General features: G+C 31.6%; 1 protein-coding gene across 2 annotated transcripts in view; it reads left to right on the plus strand.

Moving 5' to 3' along the window:
• Nucleotides 1-24,133, plus strand: part of LOC126885167 (uncharacterized) — a 457,752-nt gene that overhangs the window by 367,608 nt on the left and 66,011 nt on the right. For both annotated transcript variants that reach the window (XM_050651588.1, XM_050651589.1), the window contains exon 3: nucleotides 9,637-9,773. In XM_050651588.1, coding sequence (XP_050507545.1) covers nucleotides 9,660-9,773 — 114 coding nt within the window. In that variant the 5' untranslated portion in view covers nucleotides 9,637-9,659. The remainder of the gene's footprint in view (nucleotides 1-9,636; nucleotides 9,774-24,133) is intronic.

The following is a 24,133-nucleotide window of genomic DNA, read 5'->3' on the forward strand; positions in this document are numbered from 1 at the left end:
CAACATAACTTTTGCCATATTTGGCCCTAGGCAATAACGTAGTCTTTCGTTCTGCGTTTAAATGTTTCAAAAATACTTATTAGTTTTCTCAGGATGCAAAAAAATGAATATATTTAAAACACATTGAAAATTTTGACAGGCGACTTTTTGCGCCTTTATTCCCCTTAAATGAAATAATAAAAGTTGTATTATGCTTTGTATAGGAAATTAAGGACTCTAATGTGGACCAGCGTACCTAATTATTAGCTATACTGTTAAAGTGTTTGGTTTACTTCTTTTCAGGCACTTCTTCAAGCAGTAACTTTCTTGTAGGAGAACAAATACCAACTGGTAATAAATCTAAAAGTATTGAAGATGGTAACTGGGTGCACATACATATTTTAACTATTTTAAATGTTCCTTCTTTGCCACACATATCTACATTACACTTTTTATAGATGCTTAAGTGTGTGTTCTTATTTCCTCTATTGTTATTATTTTTTCTAAAACCCTGTAACCATCTTCTTGATATCGTCCTATTAGAGGTAATTATCACGAAGCGCACTTTTTTGAGATTTTGACATTTTCATCAATTTTATCTTTCAAACACTACATTATAATAGTGTATTATTTGTGTGGATTTAATTATCTGTTCGGCGATTGACTAAAGAAATGAGTTTAAATTTCTTTGTAATGGATAGCTGTAACATACCTAATCTATTTTGTGGTTAAGCAGGCTGATTAAGCAGACGACTGGTATGGGCCATTCCACGAACATATGCCTGTTTTGGATTACTTCGACAACGAATATTTTACAGTGCAACATAAGAAGTACGAAAGTAAATGGCGCTAATAATTATTCCAATAAACAACAATGTAATTTGCAATTTACTGTCGTTCTTCTTATTTTGCACAGTAAAATATTCGTTGTCGAAGTAATCCAAAACAGGCGTATGTTCGTGGAATAGGGTATATTGTATTGCTTAACCTGAGTATTATATTTTTGTTCCTTATCTTTTCGGCGATTGATTACAGAAATGAGTTTAAAATAAATTTCTTTGTATGTAACAGATAGCTTACGTAAAGGGTTTTCATAGTCTACTTTGCGACTTTTGTGGTTGTCAGTATTTTAGTGCCAAAAGTATTTTATTACATATTAATTTATTTTGGAAGAAGGACACATTGTTCATTTTTTAAATAGTAGACTATTATTTTTGATAGTTCCTTAGAAGTTAGCAAAATTTTATATACCTTTGTATAATATTTAAGTATAAAAATGAATCCCAAATTCACTTCTCAAAATCCAATAATTGTGTTCATGGAAAAACCACAACCACATGTGACTTTTTGAACTTTTCCAAACTTTTAAAAGGTCCACTTCAACTAAGACATTTTGATATAAATGGAAGCAAATTTGTGTGGCACGATATTAGATTGATTTCATATGGCACTGATGAAGGCATTGTTAAGTACAAAACATCCCTAAAACAAGAAGAACCATTTAAGTGCATTTCATTTTGCCAAAGGGAAAAATCGAAGGGTCCATTGCAACCCGAAACGTGCAACACCGGACCCTTGAGCTCTTCAGCATAAGCAGAGAGAAAAAGAAAAATTTAGAAAAGTATTTTGAATTTAATAGATTCAGAATGCCATGCATTTTATGAAAATTAACCAGACGGCAACAATGTCAGTGATGCAGATTATGTTTGTGATTCGGACGATATGTTTTAATAATATCCTAAACAAAATTTCCAAATAAATAATTAAAAAAACCTCTCTTTTATTTACCCACTGACAATACAAAGGGGCTTAAGTATGGATAACAATAATGTGTTACCTGTTTTATAATTTGGAAAAGAGACATATGTCACAAAACTAATAAAACATAATAATAATTCAAAAAGTACAATATTACACAAATATCACAAAAGAAGATTAATTAATAAATCATCCTTACTCTGGTTAGAAAGGCTTTATATATATATTGTTATTTTGAAATATTTAGTTCGCGCATAGCTTCTATTTAAACTTTTGCTAATATTGGCAAATCCTAAAAATGACTAACTAGGTGACTTATGCCCCTTTTCCTTTGAACCACTGATATTTTATATAATATTGATTTAGAAAATTGTATTAATAGCACAACAAAGATTATTCAATATGCTGATGATGTAGTAGTTTACACATCCCACAAATCATTGGATATATGTAAAAATAATTTTAATGTCTCAATTAAGGCTGTTCTTAATCACTATCAAAATATTGGTTTAGCAATATCAGAATCTAAAACAGAAATTTGCATTTTCTCCAGAAATCGTCAAATTCCACAAGGTCATTTGGCAGTAGGTCAAATTCAATATCCTATTAAAAATTGTATAAAATATCTCGGTACTTATTTGGATAGAAAACTTCTATGGAAGGATCACATGCATCATATCATAAAAAAGTCTAAAAATGCAATGAATATTCTACGAGCCTTTTGTAGAACTAATTGGGGTGCCGATCCAAATATAGCACTTTTATTTTACCGTACTATGATTCGTCCTATTCTCGATTACAGTTGTCATCTGTATGGAACTGCTGCAAACACACATTTGAATAAATTAGAAATACAAAAAAATAAATGTCTTCGACTTTGTCTTGGATATTTGAAGTCTACACCCGTTAATATAATGGAAGTTGAGGCGATAGAACCTCCCCTGGAATTTCGACGACAGTTTTTAAGTGATAAATTTATTACTAGAACTATAGGAAAAAATACAAACTATCTGCAGGATATACATAAGTTATCAATTTTAGATCTAACTCATAAATATTGGACAAAGAAAAAATGTCCCCTTCTTGTAGATAGTTACTTGAAAATATCTCAATACCGAAGTACTTTCTATACTTATGAAAATCAAGTTTCATCTATGTATTCCCATGTATTAGAAGAAATTTTCTCAAAACAAATTAATACTTTTTTTATGGATATTAATTTAATCCAGCAGTTTTTCAATCATTTATACTTTATAAATGGCCACATTATCAGTTTTACTATACAGATGGATCCAAAGTACAAAACAAAGTAGGATGTGCAATAATCAATATTCAAAGTGGATTTAAAAAATTATTCAAATTGCCTTGTGAATCATCGATATACACCGCTGAAATGATAGCGATACTTTTTGCTTTAAGACACATATTTAGTAACGAACCCTACAGCTGCATAATATTTACAGACAGTAAGAGTGTCGTTGATAGACTAACTAACGTACATAAGTACCAACAACTCAATCATATAGAACTGGAAATTATGACTCTTTATAATAAAATTGCAAATTTAGGAAAAAACATCATTATATCATGGATAAAGGGACACGCAGGCATTAGGGGTAACGAAATAGTAGACAGGCTAGCCAAATCCGCCCTAGAAATAGGCGAAGAACTTCCCATGAACTTACTACCCATTTCGGATATTGATATTATTAGTAGACGACACCAAAAAGAAAATTGGCAAAGGTATTATCGAAACACGAGAACTGGTAGTAATTACAAACAAATGCGACCTGAAATTCCCATTAAAAGATGGTTTCATTCTGTATCAAATCGCCATTTCATAAGAGTTATAAATAGATTGAGATGTAATCATGCTCTTACCCCCCTTCTTATGTACAGTCTGGGTCTCACAGAGTCACCTAACTGTGAGTGTGGAAAAGAAGGTAATCTACTACATATTCTCCTCGAATGTTCACATCAATCAGTAAATATAAACAAATTTTATGATAATCTTAATATATTAAAAATTCCACTTCCCGTCTACCTGAACAATTTGATTTTTTCTGAAGAGATTAATATATTAAAAACAATTTACGAACATATCAAAAATTGTAAATATAGATTGTAGCAATAAAATTTACCCTGTATTTAAGAAATTTTGTTAAAACAAAGCAGGCATGTTTGTTAAAACAAAACAAACATGTTTGTTTTGTTGTTATTTTGTTTTAAATCCTGTAGATTTAAGTAATTATTGTATATTATAATTGAAAAAAGAAAAGAACAAAAAAAAGAGAAAAGGAAAAGAAAAAAAAACAAAAAAAAAAAAATAAAATAAAAAATAAAAAAAAAAACAAAAAAAATAAAAAATGCAAAAAAAAACTAAGAAGATGTAAACCTCCGCGAGGATGAATCGGGTTTACGTCTTAGCGTAGTAAAAAAAAAACAATTTATAAAAAATAACAATAAAAAAATTAATAAAAAAAAACAAATTAACAATATAAAAAAAATGCAAAAAAAAATACAAAAAAAAATAAAAATTTACAAAAAAAAAGTGAACAACCTAAACAGAGTATTATTTAGATAATAATTGTAGATAATAATGTTAGTTTGTTATGTATTTAGAGTTAGAAATACAGAAAAAATTCCTCTGATTGAAAAATCAAATTTGTTTGTTTTTAAAATAACAAAATGTCTGGCTAATTGGCTCGGCCAAGGCCATCAAATTCACTCAAAAAAAAAATATCTACTGTAGAAAATTACCGATAGAATTTTTTTAAGTAGATTGTTTCTAAAAGACTAAGTTTTCACTCTAATGGCATATAAAATAACATAATGCTATTCTACATCCCACCAGAATGAAAACAATGGGAACCTTCTCTGGTTACACCTCCGAGGCTTCTACAATTTGCAAGCCATACGGATGCTGAGACTAAGGAAGATGAGGAAATTCTACAATTTACAATTCACGTCCCATCTGCTCAGCGCGGTAAAGTTCCAACGAGAATGATTCCCTTCCTACTCCACACAGAGTAAATGTAAATCAAAAATGAATAACCATTTTCAATTTCGTTGCAAAACGAAAACACAGCCGAACCATATTCTAGTCCAATCAGAGAGTGCTGCAAGCACCCCTACCGGTTTCGAAACTTATTAGTCTCTTATCAGGAGGCACATATGCTGCTCTCCCTGATCCAACCAAAACAAACCCCAGCGTGCAGTCCCGGATTGCAACGAACGAAATGGCATAGATGCCCTAGCGGCAACTGCTAGCAAAAAGACTAAGTTTTCACTCTAATGGCATATAAAACAACATAATGCTATTCTACATCCCACCAGAATGAAAGCAATGGGAACCTTCTCTGGTTACACCTCCGAGGCTTCTACAATTTGCAAGCCATACGGATGCTGAGACTAAGGAAGATGAGGGAAGATGGGACGTGAATTGTAAATTGTTGAATTCCCTCATCTTCCTTAGTCTCAGCATCCGCATGGCTTGCAAATTGTAGAAGCCTCGGAGGTGTAACCAGAGAAGGTTCCCATTGTTTTCATTCTGGTGGGATGTAGAATAGCATTATGTTGTTTTATATGCCATTAGAGTGAAAACTTAGTCCTTTTGCTAGCAGTTGCCGCTAGGGCATCTATTCCATTTCGTTCGTTGCAATCCGGGACTGCACGCTGGGGTTTGTTTTGGTTGGATCAGGGAGAGCAGCATATGTGCCTCCTGATGAGAGACTAATAAGTTTCGAAACCGGTAGGGGTGCTTGCAGCACTCCATGATTGGACTAGAATATGGTTCGGCTGTGTTTTCGTTTTGCAACGAAATGGAAAATGGTTATTCATTTTAGATTGTTTCTGTTTAATGGCAACCAGTTTCCTAGTTTTGACAACTGTCACATTTAACAAAATATCCATAATATACGTACTAAAAAATAATCTTAAGAATATCACACGACAGTAAGAATAAATAAGAAAATAATGCTTTATTTTTATTCAAATTTGTTGTCATTATATAGCCACTCGAGCCCTGCGGGCTCTCGTGTCTATTGCCAGACAACAAATTTTTGAAAAACTGTCGCATTATTTTCAATTTATTCTCACTCTATTGTGATATTATACCCGATAATGTTTGATAATTTCCCGTCAAATATTTTATGTCAGATGCATTATGTTCGACATTTTTGAAGACATAACTGCTCTCAACCAATTCAAAACTGGCAGCGATCATCGTCTTTTAAGAGCAAGGATTGTTTTTAAACAGACCAAAGCCCATAGAAACAGGCCACATAAATATAAGCAGATAGATCAAACTAAAATCCGACAGAAGGGAGATGAGTACAGAGAAGTCTTAAGAGAAGAATTTGTAGGATACTATTAACAAGAAAATACCGACATGAACACAATTAATAGAGAAATGCAACGAAAGCTCTTGAAAGCAGACCTGACTGTGGCAAAGAAAACGAAAAGTAAAGAAGACAAAATAAGCGTTGGAACAAAACGGTTGATGGAAAAGAGACGCCTATTTCTAAGCGAAGGAAAGCGAAACACCGACGGTTTCAAAGAATTGAATAAACAAATAAAGAAAAGAGTAAAGGAAGACTTAAGGATCTACAATGAAAACAAGATAGAAAAAATTATAGAAAAGAATCGAGGCCTAAAATGCTTAAGACCAAACATAGGAAAGCCTCTAATAATCTCATTAAAAGATAAAGATGGAAAAGAAACAAGAGAATAGAAAAAAATCCTAAAAGTTACACAAACATTTTACCGTGATCAAACAAAGACCCAGATAACACAGCAAAGGAAAATCTTAAGAAAAAATAATAAATGTGAACTCAGAAGTACTCCCTAATATAGAATCCTTCGAAATAAAACAAGCTATGGCACAACTAAAGAACAATAAGGCTCCGGGCCCAGATGGAATTCTTGCCGAAATGTTAAAGGACGGAAGTGAAATTATTCTCGAAGAATTGAAAAATCTTTTCAACGAATGCCTTCACAAAGGAGAAGTCCCAGATGATTGGAAATAAAGCTTGACAATAATTCTCTTCAAAAAAGGAGACAGGGGAGATCTGAAGAACTATAGGTCAATTTTCCTGTTGTCCCAAATGTACAAACTGTTTATGAGAGTAATAACTAATAGGCTATCGTCGAAGCTTGATAGCTATCAACCGGTAGAGCAGGCAGGATTCCGAAAGGGTTACAGTACATCGGATCATCTTCTTACAGTCAGAACGCTAATAGAGCAAGCCAATGAATATCACTTGAACTTATACATTGGCTTCGTTGATTATGAAAAGGATTTCGACTCCATATAACTTTGGGCAATAGAGAGAGGTATGAACAACTGCAGGTTAGATTCTCGATACAGAATGCTCATACATAATATTTGTAAGAAAGCTACAATGAAAATACAAATAGATGAGAAAACCAAAGCTATACCAATCAACAGAGGAGTTCACTGGGACTTGAAGACGTGTTCAAAGACATTAACTGGGTAGATAAAGGAATAAATGTTAATGGAAGAAAACTGAGTCATTTAAGATATGCTGACGACACCGTAATATTCGCTACAAGTTTCGAAGAATTACAGACCATAATGACGCAACTATTTCAAGCTTCGGAAAAAGTAGGTCTTAAGATGAACTTGGAAAAAATAAAAGTAATGACGAATACACCGAACATTGCAAAAATAACGTTGAATGACATAGATTTAGAAACAGTAAACGATTACATCTATCTGGGACAGATAATGAAAGTTAACAAAGAAAATCAAACTGCCGAAATTACTAGAAGAATAAGGTTAGCGTGGGCAGGATTTGGAAAACTGAGTTGGATCTTGAAAAACACTAAAATAGAACAATATTTGAGACCCAGAGTTTATGATCAGTGTATCCTCCCTATACTTACGTATGGTTCACAGACGTGGACACTCACCAAGGTCAATATGGATAAAATAGTAAAGGCACAGAGAGCGATGGAAACATCAACGCTCGGGGTGAGGCTCATAGACAAAAAAACAAATATATGGATTAGAAGCAAAACCAAAGTAAAAGACGCAGGAGAACATGCTGCCAAATTAAAATGAAGCTTCGCAGGACAGAATGCCCGACTGAAGGATAAAAGATGGAATCACGAATTACAGCAATGGAGACCTTGGTTAGGAAGAAGAAGTAGAGGAAGGCCACAAATGAGATGTGCCGATGACATAAAGTAGTTTGGAGGACACAACTGGAAACAGGTGGCGCAAAATAGACAACACTGGATTGAATTGGGGGAGGTCTATGTCCAAAGTTGGACTACTGAAGGCTGAAGAAGAAGAAGAAGAAGCATTTCGTTGCTACACAAAAATACATTTAGTGACATTAATGACAATTAATATTTTTCAACTTGTCACAGAAAACAACAATAAACAGGTTTAGCCAATATTCAGGCGAAGGTATCCATAAAATATTAGTTAAAATTATTTAAAAAGAGTTTTGTTCATGAAATAATATTGTTGAATTTCTCTTGAGCTCAAATTATCGATTTGTTTTGTCCTCATGACACTTTAACAGTTAAAACTCTCTAAATGTCACTCGGGATACAAATCGATAATTTTAGAGCTCTTGTGTAATTATAATCTAAAATTACATTTTTAACTACTGTTTGACATCTCGAAATTTACTATAAATACCAGTGTAACATTTTCCTTAACCTCCCTTAGTCGCACGGTCTACGATCGTAGACCACTCTCATTTAAGTGGTCGCCAATTCCAGAAAACTACACATACGCCCTCATCCCGCTTAGTAGCTGTCACTAATACTTCCAACTTACTCTTCAGTTTGCTAAACGCCGCCGATCTGTTTGCATTATATTTTTTATCATTATTCAAAAAGCACTGGTCTACAACTGTAGACCGCTCGAATAAACGCGTTCCAGTTTTTAGTTGTATATATAAGGCTAATATGTAGCCTGCTGTGTATATAAAACTAATGAAAAAGTTTCAAGAAGCGACTTTATTGAAGACTTAGCATGGGAACTAATCAAATCCCAAATTGAATATGGATCAACTATACCTTCCCTGCTAAGAGAACTTAGACGACGAGCTCGCGTACTGCTCGGAATTCAAGAAGTGGTACCCCTCCCCCTAATACTCCAACAAATTACGTGGGATGATGTTGTATTTGTTCACGAATTTTCAATAAGTCAACAAGAAGGTCATGCCAAAAATGTGACAAATTTGGCTGCAAGGATCATCTCAGGGATATTTGCACTGAATGTTTGACGGACTAAAAATGTGCCATTTTACCGTTTAATAGTTTTGTTCATTCTTTACTTTTTTGTTCTGTTCTTTATTATTGATCACTATTGGTCATTTTATAAGTTCAAAGATAAAAAAGATTTGTGTTTTTTACTAAATTAAGCTTATTTTTGTGACCATTTTCATTTACTTAAGACCGAAAAAATCATGACCTCGTCTTTAACTTTACCACTGTCAAAATTACGAAAGCCAAGAAACAAAAGATATCTAATATCGAAGTACAGACATAGATAAACATGTTATTACCCATTAGTTTGTTCATTTTGTCAAAGTCCGGTATTATACGACAAAAAACTATTGGTATACAATCGTAGACCGCGCGACTAAGCAACCGCGACTAAGGTCAGCAATAACCGCGAGACTAACGTAGGGTTAAAAATTCATTATTACTTTTTGAAGATGTTGATCTTTATTTGTAGATATTTAATCATTCGAAAAGTATACTCGTACATGAACAGTTCCTTGGAATAATATTTTTAATATGTGTATTGAATGATATTATTACATCACTTTTGAACAGTTCATATTTCATATTACAAATTTGTGTTATTTAAATTTATAATATTTTTCTATTTATAATTCTTGTTTTTCATTTCAGAAGTAATCAGTAAATTAAACAGAATGCAAGATATGTGCCAATTCCTTGTTAGATCCTTATTCATTATTTTGGCTGCATCTTTAATAGCATCTCACGCTAGACATCTTGGAGACGAGAATCTGGATGATAATAATCAAGTAAGTTACTCACGAATTAGTAATTAATACCAGTAATTAACAAGTACTCAAAAGTGCTGAGTCGTTTTGTAAGTCTTTATTTGCGAAGGATAATATTATGACATTGGCTTAGTGTTTATACAGGGTGCTTCATTGGGAAACGGGAATACTTAAATGGTGAATAGAGGTCACTAAGGTGGTTCTAGATATACTGTTTATTGCCCATATCCATTTTTATAATCGAGTTATAGGGTAAATATAACTAGATAACTACTAATCCGTACCTGGATTTTTCTTGTGATTAATCACAATTTATGTATTCACTGCAATTTTGAAACTATATTGAAAGTTTTAAGAACTCTGAGAGCTCTAACAACAATTTCAATATAATTTTAAAAAAATTTAAATTCATTGAATTATCAGCGCAAAAATTGCAGAGAACCACCATTAAACTTAGTTTTTTGTACACTTGTCAATTTTTTTTTCAAATTTCATTATACAGCTTCATTGGTACTTTTTCATTGTATTTCCATTTCATCTATCCAACCCTAACTCTATTGCAAGCATCTCCATCCACCTTCCTATTACTCTGTAATACCAATACTAGGTATTCAAAACTCCCATTTTTCACAATCATGTCACCATCCACAGATAAAATTATATTTGTAGTAACTTCATCTTTAAATGAACATTCCAAATACTCTGTCTTTGTCCTGCTAACTTTTAAACTCTTTTCCTCAATAGCTTGTCTCTACTATTCCAGTTTTTGTTCTAAGCCGCCTTCACTATTTCCCACCAACACCACATCATCAGCATCCATTAAGCACGAGGGAATGTGACCTTGTAGTTTCGGTGTTATCTGATATAAAATAAATAATAAATTAAATTAAAAAATAAATCAATTTCTCAAAATCATTGAATACCATATGAGCGTTTGTTGCTTTATTCCTGTATTTTTCCATCAACTGCCTTATAATGAAAATTGCATCTGTGGTTGATCTACACTGCATAAAGCCAAATTGATTATCGGATATTTCGGTTTCTTCACGTATCCGTATTTTCATGGTGTGACTAAGTAGTTTTATGGCACTGTAGTTTGTGCATTGATAAATATGTATTTCTCCCTTATTTTTGTAATACTGCTTCTCCATTCGTCTGGCATTTGTCCAACTTCCATAATTGTATTGAATAAACCTGTCAGCCAACTTGCTCCTTTCTCTCCTAATGCTCTCCACACTTCCTCGGGAATATTATTTGAAGAGTACAGGGGAAAAACAAGGAATGTCACATTTTATACATATTGAGATAAACACCAATAAAGGTTTAATTCTTATGATATCTAAAAACTACTGAGAAGATTCTTAGCAGAATTCTAGCAATTATTAGTCTATAATCTTAATATAATATTAATCTATATTAACTTATTAATTTAATAATGCACCAAAAAACTGCTAACGTTCCTTATTTTTGTCCAGTGGCGTGCGGACAATCCTGGTCCTTCGCCTGGATACAAATTCTTAAAAAATTTATATAGACTGATCTTTCTGGTTATTGTTCTGAATCGATAGTCTAGTCGATAGTACTCAGTTTTTGCTACCACATGACGAGAAAAGCAAAAATTCATGAAAAGTGACATTCCTTGTTTTTCCCCTGTACTCCTTATTTGGTCCAACTGCTTTTCCTTTCTTTATTTCTTTATTTTTTAAAGTCTTTGAATCACTTCCTTATTTGTTTTTTTGTTGACTATTGCTGTTACTGTCTCCGTTAAACTTATATATACCTACATAAAATAATATAGTAAAATTCTAAACGTATATAAACATTTATATACATATTATACGTCTATTATGCCTGGTAACACCAACAGATATTAAGCTTGAGAAGTACAGTTCGCGTCAAAAAAAACTGGTACACCTCTTATTAGTCGAGGAAATGAAGCTGAAAAAATGGCAAAACCTCGCAATTTTTTCGTCCAGCTTCGAATTGTACAAAAATTTGAGTTTAGGCTCCCCTCTTACACCCTCTAGTTCATTTTCTATATTGAGCCGTTGTACGCTTTTGCTTTTTAAAGGGTGAAAAGCACCCCTTATTGTAAAAAATATAAAATAACATTTTAAACTTTAATATTGTCAACATTTGGTTCTTATTAGTTACATAATGATTTTTTTATGCTTTAAGATATACTATCATAATATTTCAACCCTTAAAACCACCCTTGTTGGAGCTATATATAAAAAATTTACTTATCCTAAAAGAATAATTTCGGCTTGCATCGATTTACATAAAAATTTGGGATTAGGATCATCTCACCCTGTACTTCATATTCTATATCATGCTTAAGGGCGTTGATTATTTTTAGGGCTGTAAACTACCCCTTATTGTCAAAAATTATATAAAAACATTGTAAACTTTAATATGGGTAAAATTTGGTTTTGATTCGTTAAATAATGATTGTTTTATACTTTAGGATATAATATTATAATATTTCAACCCTTAAAACCCACCCTTAATAATATTACAGTTTTTATAAATAGATATTTTAATAGATTAGGTATTATATTTTAATAGATATTTAAATTATTTCTATACAGAAAAAAAAGTAGAATTAAAGAATTACAAAAACATTAATTTACACAAAAATACTAATTTACAAATATGTACAAATACAATTACAAATAGTTTTTTAATCATCTTCCAGTATACGAACCGGTTCTGTGGTATTATACATACATTGAAAATTATCCATAAGCGGATTATCCAAATTTTTCGAATAAAAATTCGTTTTATAAACATAGCTCCTTCATTTTTGGCGATAGAAAGTTTTTTCGAAAATGACTTTGTAGGATTTGTAAAGAGTTATAAGACTGTGTAAATTAAATTTCGTAAGATCCCTTAGTTTTTAATTAGGGTGGGTTTAAATGGCTCGAATAAGGGTGTGTTTGCTAGTAAATAGAGGTTGTAAACAGCTATATCTAGCTAACTGTTCACTGCAATGAAAATCTATGCACAAAGTAATTTTAGTTATTAAAAAAGCTACAATTTAGTAATCCATTATTTTTTTCGTATCTCCGGTATTTTCGGAGATATTTTGAAGTAAAAGGTGAACAATGAAAAATTCCAAAAAATTATTTTTCCTTTAAACTCCAATTTTTCTAAAATTAGGCCTTTTAAATAGGTCAAACTTTTTGGGTGTATTGATAATATAAATATAAAAGGAATTACGAAAAGGTTAAGACCAATTTTTAATTAGGAGGGTAGGTAGGAGGATGTTTTCACAGATTTTTTCATAGAGAAAAGCAGGTACCGATCTTTTTTTGATCATAAGTCGCTTAATTTTCAGGCTCGAAACTTTTTATTATTATTTTTTGAAAGGGCTAACTGTATACTTGAGAAAATATTATTTTAGTTTTCCTCGAGAAATGCAAAGTTTTTCCGTTATTTTAATTTGAATATTTCAAATTATGCATTTGACGAAAAAAACTAACTTTTAACATGCCGTATCTCGGTTCGTATTAGTCTTAAGAATATTACAGAAAAAGAATTTGGTTTGTGTTATTAGAAGATACAATTTTGATATCTACAGTTTTTTTATTAAATGCATATTTTTCGAGGTATTCTCAAAAAACCCTCTAAAAAAGTCGATTTTTTCATCGAAAAACTGTTACTTTCAAGCGCGAATAACTCGAAAAATATTAGTTGTGCGAAGAAAATGTAATAAACATTTTTTTCTTAGAATTACTTTTTACATCGATTTACGTGGTTAAAATGTAATAAAAAATTCCAGCCCTCGAGATGGGGTGGCAACCCCCCCCCCCCCCCCCCAAGGTTTTAGCGTACAGCGGCATGATATAGAAAATGATCCTTGGACTATTCCCTACGTTCTGTGAAAATTTCAAGTAAATCCATACTGAACGAAAAAATTGCGAGCCAAAATGCTTCATTTCCTCGACTATATAACCGAAAATCGTGTTTATCAAGTTTAGACCAGGGCGCATCTGTAAAAATATTAGTACATTTGGACGTTGAGAGGTGACTCAAATTTTTTTGCGGAAATTGCTTGAAAATAAATCAAATAATAATATTTGAGTTATCCTCCCTCTCAAAGAGGTCCGGAACATTGTTTAAATAATCAAAATGTCAAAAAATTAAGGAAAAATTCGATTTTTTTCTTGGTTTTTTGATTATAACTTTAAAAGTATTCATTTCCGAGAAAAGTTGTACTGACATAAAAGTTGCGTAATTAAATTTCCTATAATATAGAGTTAGTTAAAAATTTAAGAAATAGTCACCATTTTTGCAAAATAGCAATAATTGTGAAAAAAACATACAAAAACAAGTATTCGCATTTTACGTTTTTCAACCATTTATGCTAGACTTACGACCTTCATATTTCACCCTGAAAAATTTTATGATACAGTAAAACAATACTGTAAATTTTATTAAGATCGGTTTAATAGCTTTTGCAAAATAAATTTTTCAATCCAGCTTTCGTAAAAAAATGCATTTTTTCAAAATGTTACAGGACTGAAAATAAAGCAGATAGCAAGTTGAAAATTTTTTTGCATATAGAAGTGCACTGTACCTTTCATTTGCAATTTCACAAAATTAAAATCGCTTAACACCACGGCGTCAGGAATTTTTTTAAATTAACATTAATTATTTGTGCTACGCGCAGGACAGCGGATAGGTTGCTATGATTGGGCATTCCAATGACCTTTGATAATGATTGATACATTTTAATTTTTATGACATTTCGATATAAATAAATAAATTTGTTTATTGCAAGATAAAAACACATACTCTATCCTTTGAAATAACACTTTTATTAGCAAAAACTTTCTGTGTTCATATATTTTAACTTAAATAATAAAAGTTTATTATTTTTAAACATATGCAATTGTTTAAACAATATTTCACAAACAATAATAAAATTAGTTTGATTTTTGTGGAATTAAAAAATTAAAATACCACAAAATATAGAGTAAGAAAATAATATATTAGATAAAGATTGGAAGAAATTTTGGTGGAAATCAACCTGTGTGAATCGAACACCGCTGTCCTGCGCGTAGCACCAAAAATTATTGTTTATTTCAAAAATTTTCTGACACCGTGGTAATTAATCGATTTTAATTTTGAAAATTGCAAATGAAAGGTACAGTACACTTCTATAAGCAAAAAAAATTCAACTTGCTATCTGCTTTATTTTCAGCCCTGTAACATTTTGAAAAAATGAATTTTTTTTGCGAAAGCTGTATTGCAAAATTTATTTTGCAAAATCTATTAAACCGATCTTAATGAAATTTACAGTATTGTTTTACTGTATCATAAAGTTTTTCTGGGTGAAATATGAAGGTCCTAAGTGTAGCATAAATGGTTGAAAAACGTAAAATGCGAATACTTGTTTTTGTAATGTTTTTTCGCAATTATTGCTATTTTGAAACTAGGGTGACTATTTTTTAAAGTTTTAACCAATTCTATGTTGTAGTAAATTGAATTACGCAACTTTTATGTCAGTACAACTTTTCTCGGTAATGAATACTTTTAAAGTTATAATCAAAAAACGAAGGAAAAAGTCGAATTTTTCCTCCAATTCTTGACATTTTGATTATTTAAACAATGTTCCGGACCTTTTTGAGAGGGAGGATAACTCAAATATTATTATTTGATAATTTTCAAGCAATTTCTGCAAAAAAATTTGAGTCACCTCTCAACGTCCATCTCAAAACAGATCCGTCCTGGACTAAGTTGTGTAAGTTGATCTTGTCACAAGTGTCATTCCCATTTCTAGGGCAACGTTGCCAGTTCAACGAAAATATTATATCAAACTAGGTAAAAACGGTGCTGTGCGACAGACCGCATTTTTTAATATAGGTACTAAAAACTAAAACAATTGTAATTTTCCGTCATCTCAATTAAGTATCCATACATTGATTCGTGTTTTATTATAATTTATGAAAATATTCCAATTCAAAAATAATGATAGATAATAAATCTTGACATGACTTTAAATTATTATTTTTAATATCAAATCGAGAGGTGTGATTGGTTTCTCGTAAATTGTAGGACAAAACTGCATTAAGTTTTGTAGAATAAATAAAACACATTGGAAAGATTAAAAATTTAATTTGAAATTAATACAAAATGAATAATTTTTACAGTGAACAAGTGTGTAATTTAAATATATTATGTATTACAATTCGATTTCGAAATATACATTTTAAACGTTATTTTTTTGTATTTAGATTTAGTGCAATTCTGGTATCTATGATGGCAACAACGAAGTGATTCACGACCAATAATTGTCAGTCTGAACACAGGTTTACATTGGGAAAAAAAAGTGTACCAGTTTTATATGACGCGAAGTGTACCTTAAGCTTAAATATAAATATAAATCCTTATGCTGGTGCCACAGTAGCGTCTAATGCCGTTAATTATCGTATTATTTGACATATCTCTAATGCAAATAATGCGATAATTAACGGTATTAGATGTTAGTTTGGCCCCAGTATTAAAGTATAAGCTGAGCTTAGTTGAGCTGGAGCTATGTTGGTGCAACCAGGCATTAATCTAAGATACGATATAAATCGATCTGCACCGGTTTATTTAATGGATAAAAAGTATTGGATATGTCATTTATTAGGTGAACACCTAAAACAGAAAACTTCTGACCGTTACTTGATGGAAGTTCATTTTATCTAACAATAAAACACTGAATACGTTTGTTCTCTATACTTCCACAAAATTTATTATAACTATGTGACTACAGCTGTTTCGGCAGAGTGCCTTTCTCAAGTGATTTAGTTTACTATGGGTTTGCCTTTTTAAAGTTTTTAACTGAAAAGTTTGAGGAGTGGGGAGCTGTTTGTCTCGAGTTGATCATTCAGAATTATATCTGTATCTTTAATTTATTAATTTCCATAGATTCTAATAAAGACAGCTTAAGGCCTTTATTTAGAATATGCAGAATTTGAAACTCTTCATTAAAAGAATGATTATGACCTAGAAGGTGAATTGCATGTGTAGAAGTGTCTGTTTTTCTATTGTTGAAATCCCTTTTGTGTTCTGCTATCCGTTTGTCAAAGGTTCTGCCAGTTTGACCGATGTAAGTTTTCGGACAGTCACCACAAGGTAGTTTGTAGGCACCACTCTGTAGTTGTGTTCTCTTTCGGCTCTTATTTTTCTTATTATATTTGCTTAAGTTATTTGCTATATATATAATGCTGAAAGCTAGTGTTATTCCTTTCTTTTTTATGTATCTGGCTATTTTTGTTGTTATCTTGCCAGTATATGTGATAGAGCAAAAGATACTGGGTTCTTTCTGTGGTGGTGGATAGATTAATTTCAGGGCTTACTTATGGAGTTTTTAGTTTAAAATTTTATTAATTGGTTGTTCGTTATAGCCATTGTTTACTGCTATTTGTTTAATGATGTTCAGTTCTATTTAAAAGTTATTTTTTGACATGTGAATATCTGTAAGTCTATGTAACATGCTATGGTAAACCTGCCCATACTGGCACAACTATACACAATTCATCATCCCATCCTACACAACACAAATTAGCAGCTTACCATAGCATGATACATAGACTTACAGAAATTCCCATGTCAAAAAATATCTTTGAAATAGAACTGAACATCATTAAACAAATAGCAGTAAACAATGGCTATAACGAACAAACAATTAATAAAATTTTAAACCAAAAACTCCATAAGAAAACCCTGAAATTAGTCTATCCACCACCACAGAAAGAACCCAGTACCACATATACTGGCAAGATAACAACAAAAATAGCGAGATACATAAAAAAGAAAGGAATAACACCAGCTTTCAGCATAATATATATAGCAAATATATTAAGAAAAATAAGAGCCGAAAGAGAAAACAACTACAGAGTGGTGTCTACAAACTAACTTGTGGTGACTGTCCGAAAACTTACATCGGTCAAACTGGCAGAACCTTTGACAAACGTATGGCAGAGCACAAAAGGGCTTTTAACAATAGAAAAACAGACACTTCTACATACGCACTTCACCTTCTAGATCATAATCATTATTTTAATGAAGAGTTTAAAATTCTACATATTCAAAATAAAGGCCTTAAGCTATCTTTATTGGAATCTATGGAAATTAATAAATTAAAAAATACAGATATAATTTTGAATGACCAACTCGAGACAAACAGCTCCCCACTCCTCAACCTCTTCAGTTAAAGACTTTAAAAAAGAAAACCCATAGTAAACTAAATCACTTGAGAAAGGCACTCTGCCGAAACAGCTGTAGTCACATAGTTATAATAAATTTTGTGGAAGTATAGAAAACAAACGTTTTCAGTGTTTTATTGTTAGTTTCTGGCTGTAATTAATTAATAATTAAAAAGTAACTTTTTGTAAAAATTAAAAAAAATTGGCCCGGGCAGATATTGTTTTAGATTTTTTTGGATCATTTTAAACAAAAAAGACCTTTCGAAATTTTGTTGATTGTTTTCGAGTTGTAATCAATTTAAAACCGAAATATGAACAATAGATGAAGAATAGGCTAGATGAGGCTCAAAAACATAAGTAAAAAATATCGTTTTTGAAATTACGAATTACCTTAATTCTTCAATCCTTATTCTATCAGCTCGTGATAAGTTTTTTGGATATACCGGGTGTCCACTTACATTTTCCCCCATTTTAACTGCCTATAACTTCTAAACGGTTCAAGATAGAAATATGCGGTTTTCGCTGAAATGTTTTATTTTGGTAAAAGTTTTGTCTGTATGGATTGAATTTTTTATATCGCTTTCAAATACGAAATAAAAAATGGCGGATTTTTGAAAAAAACTTTGTTGGCTTTTTTTTAATGGAACATCCAGTATATTTTTTGTAAATTGAAAGAAAGGTCATTCACCTATCCAGCGATATAAAGTTTTTCAAAATCGATTGTCAAATCACTGAGTAATTAATTTTTAAAATGAGGGGTGCAACGTGGATATCACATACCTAAATAACATAACTGAGCAAAATGATATTATGTTATGTGATTTCCACTTTGCATCTCTCATTTTAAAAATTAATTGCTCAGTCATTTGGCAACCGATTTTAAAATTTTTTATATCGCTGGATAGGTAAATGACCGTTTTTTCAAGACACAAAAAATATACTGGGTGTTTTAATAAAAAAGTCAACAACGTTTATTTTTTTCAAAAATCCGCCATTTTTATTTAAAAGCGATATAAAAAATGGTCATTTACCTAAAAACTTGAAAAACGGTCATTTATCTATCCAGCGATATAAAATTTTTTAAAATCGGTTGTCAAATGATTGAGCAATTAATTTTTAAAATGAGAGATGCAATGTGGAAATCACATAACTTGCTTATTTATGTTATTTAGGTATATGATATCCACGTTGCACCTCTCATTTTAAAAATTAATTACTCAGTGATTTGACAACCGATTTTGAAAAACTTTATATCGCTAGATAGGTGAATAACATTTCTTTCAATTTACAAAAGAATATACTGGGTGTTCCATTAAAAAAAAGTCAACAAAGTTCTTTTCAAAAATCCGCCATTTTTTATTTCGTATTTGAAAGCGATATAAAAAATTCCATCCATTCAGACAAAACTTTTACTAAAATAAAACATTTCAGTGGAAACCGCATATTTCTATCTTGAGCCGTTTAGAAGTTATAGGCAGTTAAAATGGGGGGAAATATAAGTGGACACCCGGTATTTCAGCTTAAAACATTCATTTTTATTTGTTAATGCAGCCAGATCGCCGTCTTCCCATAAAGAAGCTTCCTCATTAATAAATTAAGAAAAGATATATTTTACAATAAAATATGGTAAAAATTCTTATCGGGACTTGATAAAAGAAGGTCTTAGCTTGCATATAGGTACTTGATGATTACAAAGATAATATTTTTTACCCGTATTTTTGATCCTTGAAAATCGCCATCTTTCGTTCTTTGTTCAGTTTTAAATTGTTTATAACTCCATCAGCTTAAGAGGAAAACTACAAAAGAATGATCCAATAAATCTGAAATAATATCTGACCGGGTCGAAAAACTTTTGCTTAAATTTATAAAAAAAAAGTAATTTTTAATTATTAATTATTTATAGTCAGAACAAAATTCGATCGGTTACCCCAAAATTTTTATTGTTAACATACCAAATTACATATCCAATCATTTTTATCCATTAAACAGAGCGGTGCAGATCGGTCGTATATCGGATCCTCAACTATATGAGCAAAATAGAAAATATATCTCCAATTCCTTTCAAATATCACGTGACAAGAAACGTGATGATAAACGCGAGCTTGTGGTTTATTCAGGAGAATCAAAGTACACCATTTTTATAAACCTTAAACAAAAATTGTTTTTCAACGATGAGCTGTCGAAAAAGACCTTACTGTATGACACCTATTTAGGTATTGGATACGAAGGGCGTAAAAAATGTTAAAATAACTTTCAACCCAATACTAACGTTATGATATTGAACTATACTTTCACCTTTGTGAACTTTTTAAGGCAAACAAGTTATAAAAAAGACATTGTTGTGAAATCTATTATCTCAGTGTCATGAATAATGAATTAATTATCCAGATATATACCTAATAGGAATTATTTTTTATGATGTACAAAGATGATCCCACACAATTTGCTTTTTTTAATAAAATTTTAGCAGGAGTCTTATCTTTATTGCTATATGTTCATTACTACGATCAATAAGAAAGTTATTTCTATCCTCGTTTAATATTTTGTGATTCTTAATAATTATCAAAAGACCTTCTCCTTCTTCTTGCAGTACCGTCTCCTATCGGAAGTTGGCTACCATCACAGCAATCTTAACTTTCTTGGCTGAAGCTCTGAACAATTGTATTGACCTGCACCCGTACCACTCCCTTAAATTTCGCAGCCAGGGAATCCTCCCGAAATTTCTCTTTCCCGAGATGTTTCCTTGGATTATGAGCCTTAGCAGGGAGTACTCTTCCCCTTTCAATATGTGGCGTAGATATTCCAGTTTTCTCGTTTTTATGGTTTTTATGACTTCGCATTCCTTCCCCATTTTAAGCTATTAAAAAAAGACCTAGAAATGGTTTATAACCTTAAAGAGATATTTTTCTTATAAGGGACGCTAAATAAATTAAAGTCCGATGGTAGGTAAGTCCTAACTCAGCTCTAAATAAATTAAAAGCCAATAATATCTGGGAGAGAAAAAAATTACGGTTGAAATATCCGAATAATATTTGATATCGATTAAGAAAAGTTTCCTTAAAAATGGTACAATTTTGTCAAAGTCATCCCACTGTTCAAGAGAGGAGATACACCAGACATCGAGAATTACCGAATAGCTTTACTATCACATCTCATTCACGCACGCCGTGCAACTTTCGGAAACGAAATGCGTGCGTGAAAGTGGCTCTTTTTGAGCACGGCCGTAGAAAATAGTTATTTATGTACCAAGTCAGTAAAGTGACTCTTTATCGAACGAGTCTGATATTATGAGCCGAGCGAGCCTAGCGAGCGAGTATTTTATTATGTTGTATGTTCAATTTACAATTTATATTAATTTTGCAATATATCGGTTTTATTTTTTTTTACTTTATTAACTTATTAACGTCACTTCAGAAAATTCTATTTGTAATTGAAGACCTAAGTGGAAGAAGGAGGTATGGTACAAAGCATACCTTTTAAGATATGGGCAGTTAAAGTTTTTTCCGTCACGATGGCTCAGTTGGAAGAGGCACAGTCGATCGACCAGTTTAGTGGATTTGCGATGGACGGTTCGAGCCTCAGCCAGGTCATTTGAAATTAATAAAAGGCCAACGTCGGTACTATAAAATTCAATAGAATCTACGACTCGGTCTGGAATAAACTGGTGTCTGATCGGCCTATGGAGGAGCGGTACGGCAAGGAATAAGGGATTACGGCTTGGTGATACTACTCCGTAGATCCCTACCTAGAGGCGTTGACGCCTAATAACGGTGTACATAAATAAGTAAAGTTTTCATTCCTCTACTTTTATCATGAAATACTTCTTCAGTTGTAGCACCATCTTTTGCCAGGACCTTATGGTATCGTGAACAGGCCGGGATATCTGTAATCTTCTCGCAAAACTCTCTCCATGAATTCCTTGTAGCTTCTTTTATAGTAGTAATTACATTGTTGTCAAATCTTCCGTTTTTCTGGAAATCTAATGAACTTTCTTGTTTCAAATGGAACACCTTATATATTTATGCGTTTTGAAGTCCTTAAGAAATGCTGATTATTTTTTGTGTCATATTCCCTATATCTAAATGCCATAATTTCGGAGTTATTGCTACATTTATTTATAAAAAAATTCAAACAAATTATAAAATTAATTTTTTCGGTCCGGGTAGACATTATTTAGGTTCTTTTGATAATTGAAAACAAAAAAGGACTTTTGTAATTTTTCTCTAAAGTTAATCGCTTTCGATTTATAAACAATTTAAACCTGAAAAAAGCGAAAAATGTTTCATATCTTCTTCTTCCATTCAAGAATCGTATTTTACATGTTACATACCACCTTCATCCACTAGAATATCTCTTACTAAGCTTTTTAGATCTACAGCATAAGTTTCATATGATAGTTAAGTTACATACCACCTTCATTCGCTAGTAAACTCAAAATTTTGGAAAATGTGACACACCCCCTTCTTCCACTTAGGTCTTCAATTGTTATTGTTATATTATTTTTTCTAACTCTATGTTAAACTTTGTACATAAATTTATATAGTTTTCTAAATAAAGCATATTTCTATTCTATTCTATTTAAATCTGCATTATTTTGATAGCCGAAATATAGAGCTCTCTTCATCTTAAATGTGACACACTGTGTTTAAACAAAGTTTAATTGTTTAGATATAAATCTTAATTTATTGTTACTAAAAATTAAAATTTCTGGTGCAACTATATTTCTATTAATTAATTAATTAATTTAAAAAAGTTATTATTATTATTATTAAATTATATTTAGGGGCCCGAAAATTGTGTAGTGCCTCTGGCCTGATTTGAAGTAACTGTATGCCATTCCTTCAGCTGATTTGGAGATATTAGCAATATATAGGCGGTTGTAATTTTCAAAGTTATTAATCATCTTGTAAAATAATTGGGTTTTAGGGAGAGCATTTAATTCCTAACTGGTCTCTGTAACTTATGACGTAGATTTTAAAGTAATTTGATGTTATATGGTTGTCCTTTTCACAAACATAAGTGAATGTTGGTCTGAAGACATAAATATCCTCTTTTAGTTTGTATTGCGTTAAGATAGCATAAGTATGAGTAACAAAGTATTAAATTGAGGAGTTATGACAATGCCAAGTAAATAATAATATAAAGGAGACATAAATTTGAGACTCATACCAAAGATTTCATTTACAAAAACTCTATAAAGGCAACTAAGTCGGTAATACTATAGAAGTCCTATTTGGTTTAAATTTAAATGAATTGGCGTAAGAAAGATTGAATTATAGGAACTTTGCCAAATCAGTTTGATAAATTTTTAACTTTATTTCTAACTAAATATGCACCTAATTCAAGAGTAGATATTTTCCGACTTGAATGAAAATGTCTTCTTCTTCTTTTACTTCTTGGAGATCTTTCGATCTGTTTAATTCTGAAGCTGCCTCTGGTTAATTTTCTGGGAGGTAGATTGCCAACTTCATATTTTAGGTGATCTTCCGGAGGTCTTGAACCGGGCAGGTTGTTTTCTACGGTAATTTTTAGGGAATATATTCTCATCCATTCGTCTTACATGGTTGTACCACATCCTCTTGCGCTGCCTTCCCCATCTTACAATATCTTAAATTTTGTATTGTTCAACACAATTTTGCCGAAGGAGTTGTACCAGATCAATTCTCCAGTAGAACTCGCCTCTCTATTGTGACAAACGTCGGTTTATATCGTTACCGGTGATCCATTTCCACCGTATGTCTAATAGAAATGCATGATATAATGAAACTGAAGATATGACACCACGCAGCTCCTGTCAAATGTCAAGTGACGTCAATACGTGACGATGCCAACATTTTTGTCATTTGTTGTTGTTTGTTTGTGCTATTTTCATAACAGGTTAAATATTTGGAAAAACTGGTTGTCAGAAACGAGTTCAATTGCCTCTACAATACCTCCTTATAGAAAATAATTCTAAAAATGACAATCATTATTTAGCTATTTCCTAATTAGAACAAAATGAGATCGATACTGAAATAATCTCACTGAATGGTGAAGATGACCATAAAAGAATCGGTAGATATGGAAATAAGAAGATATACCCTAAGAAATTGTGATCAAGCTAAAAAGCCTTCACACAAATTTCCACTGCAGAACAAGTTACAGATGTGATGACCAAGTCTCTAACGAAAATAATATTCC

This window comes from Diabrotica virgifera, chromosome 5 (assembly GCF_917563875.1).
Source record: "Diabrotica virgifera virgifera chromosome 5, PGI_DIABVI_V3a".
Classification (NCBI taxonomy): Eukaryota; Metazoa; Arthropoda; class Insecta; order Coleoptera; family Chrysomelidae; genus Diabrotica; species Diabrotica virgifera.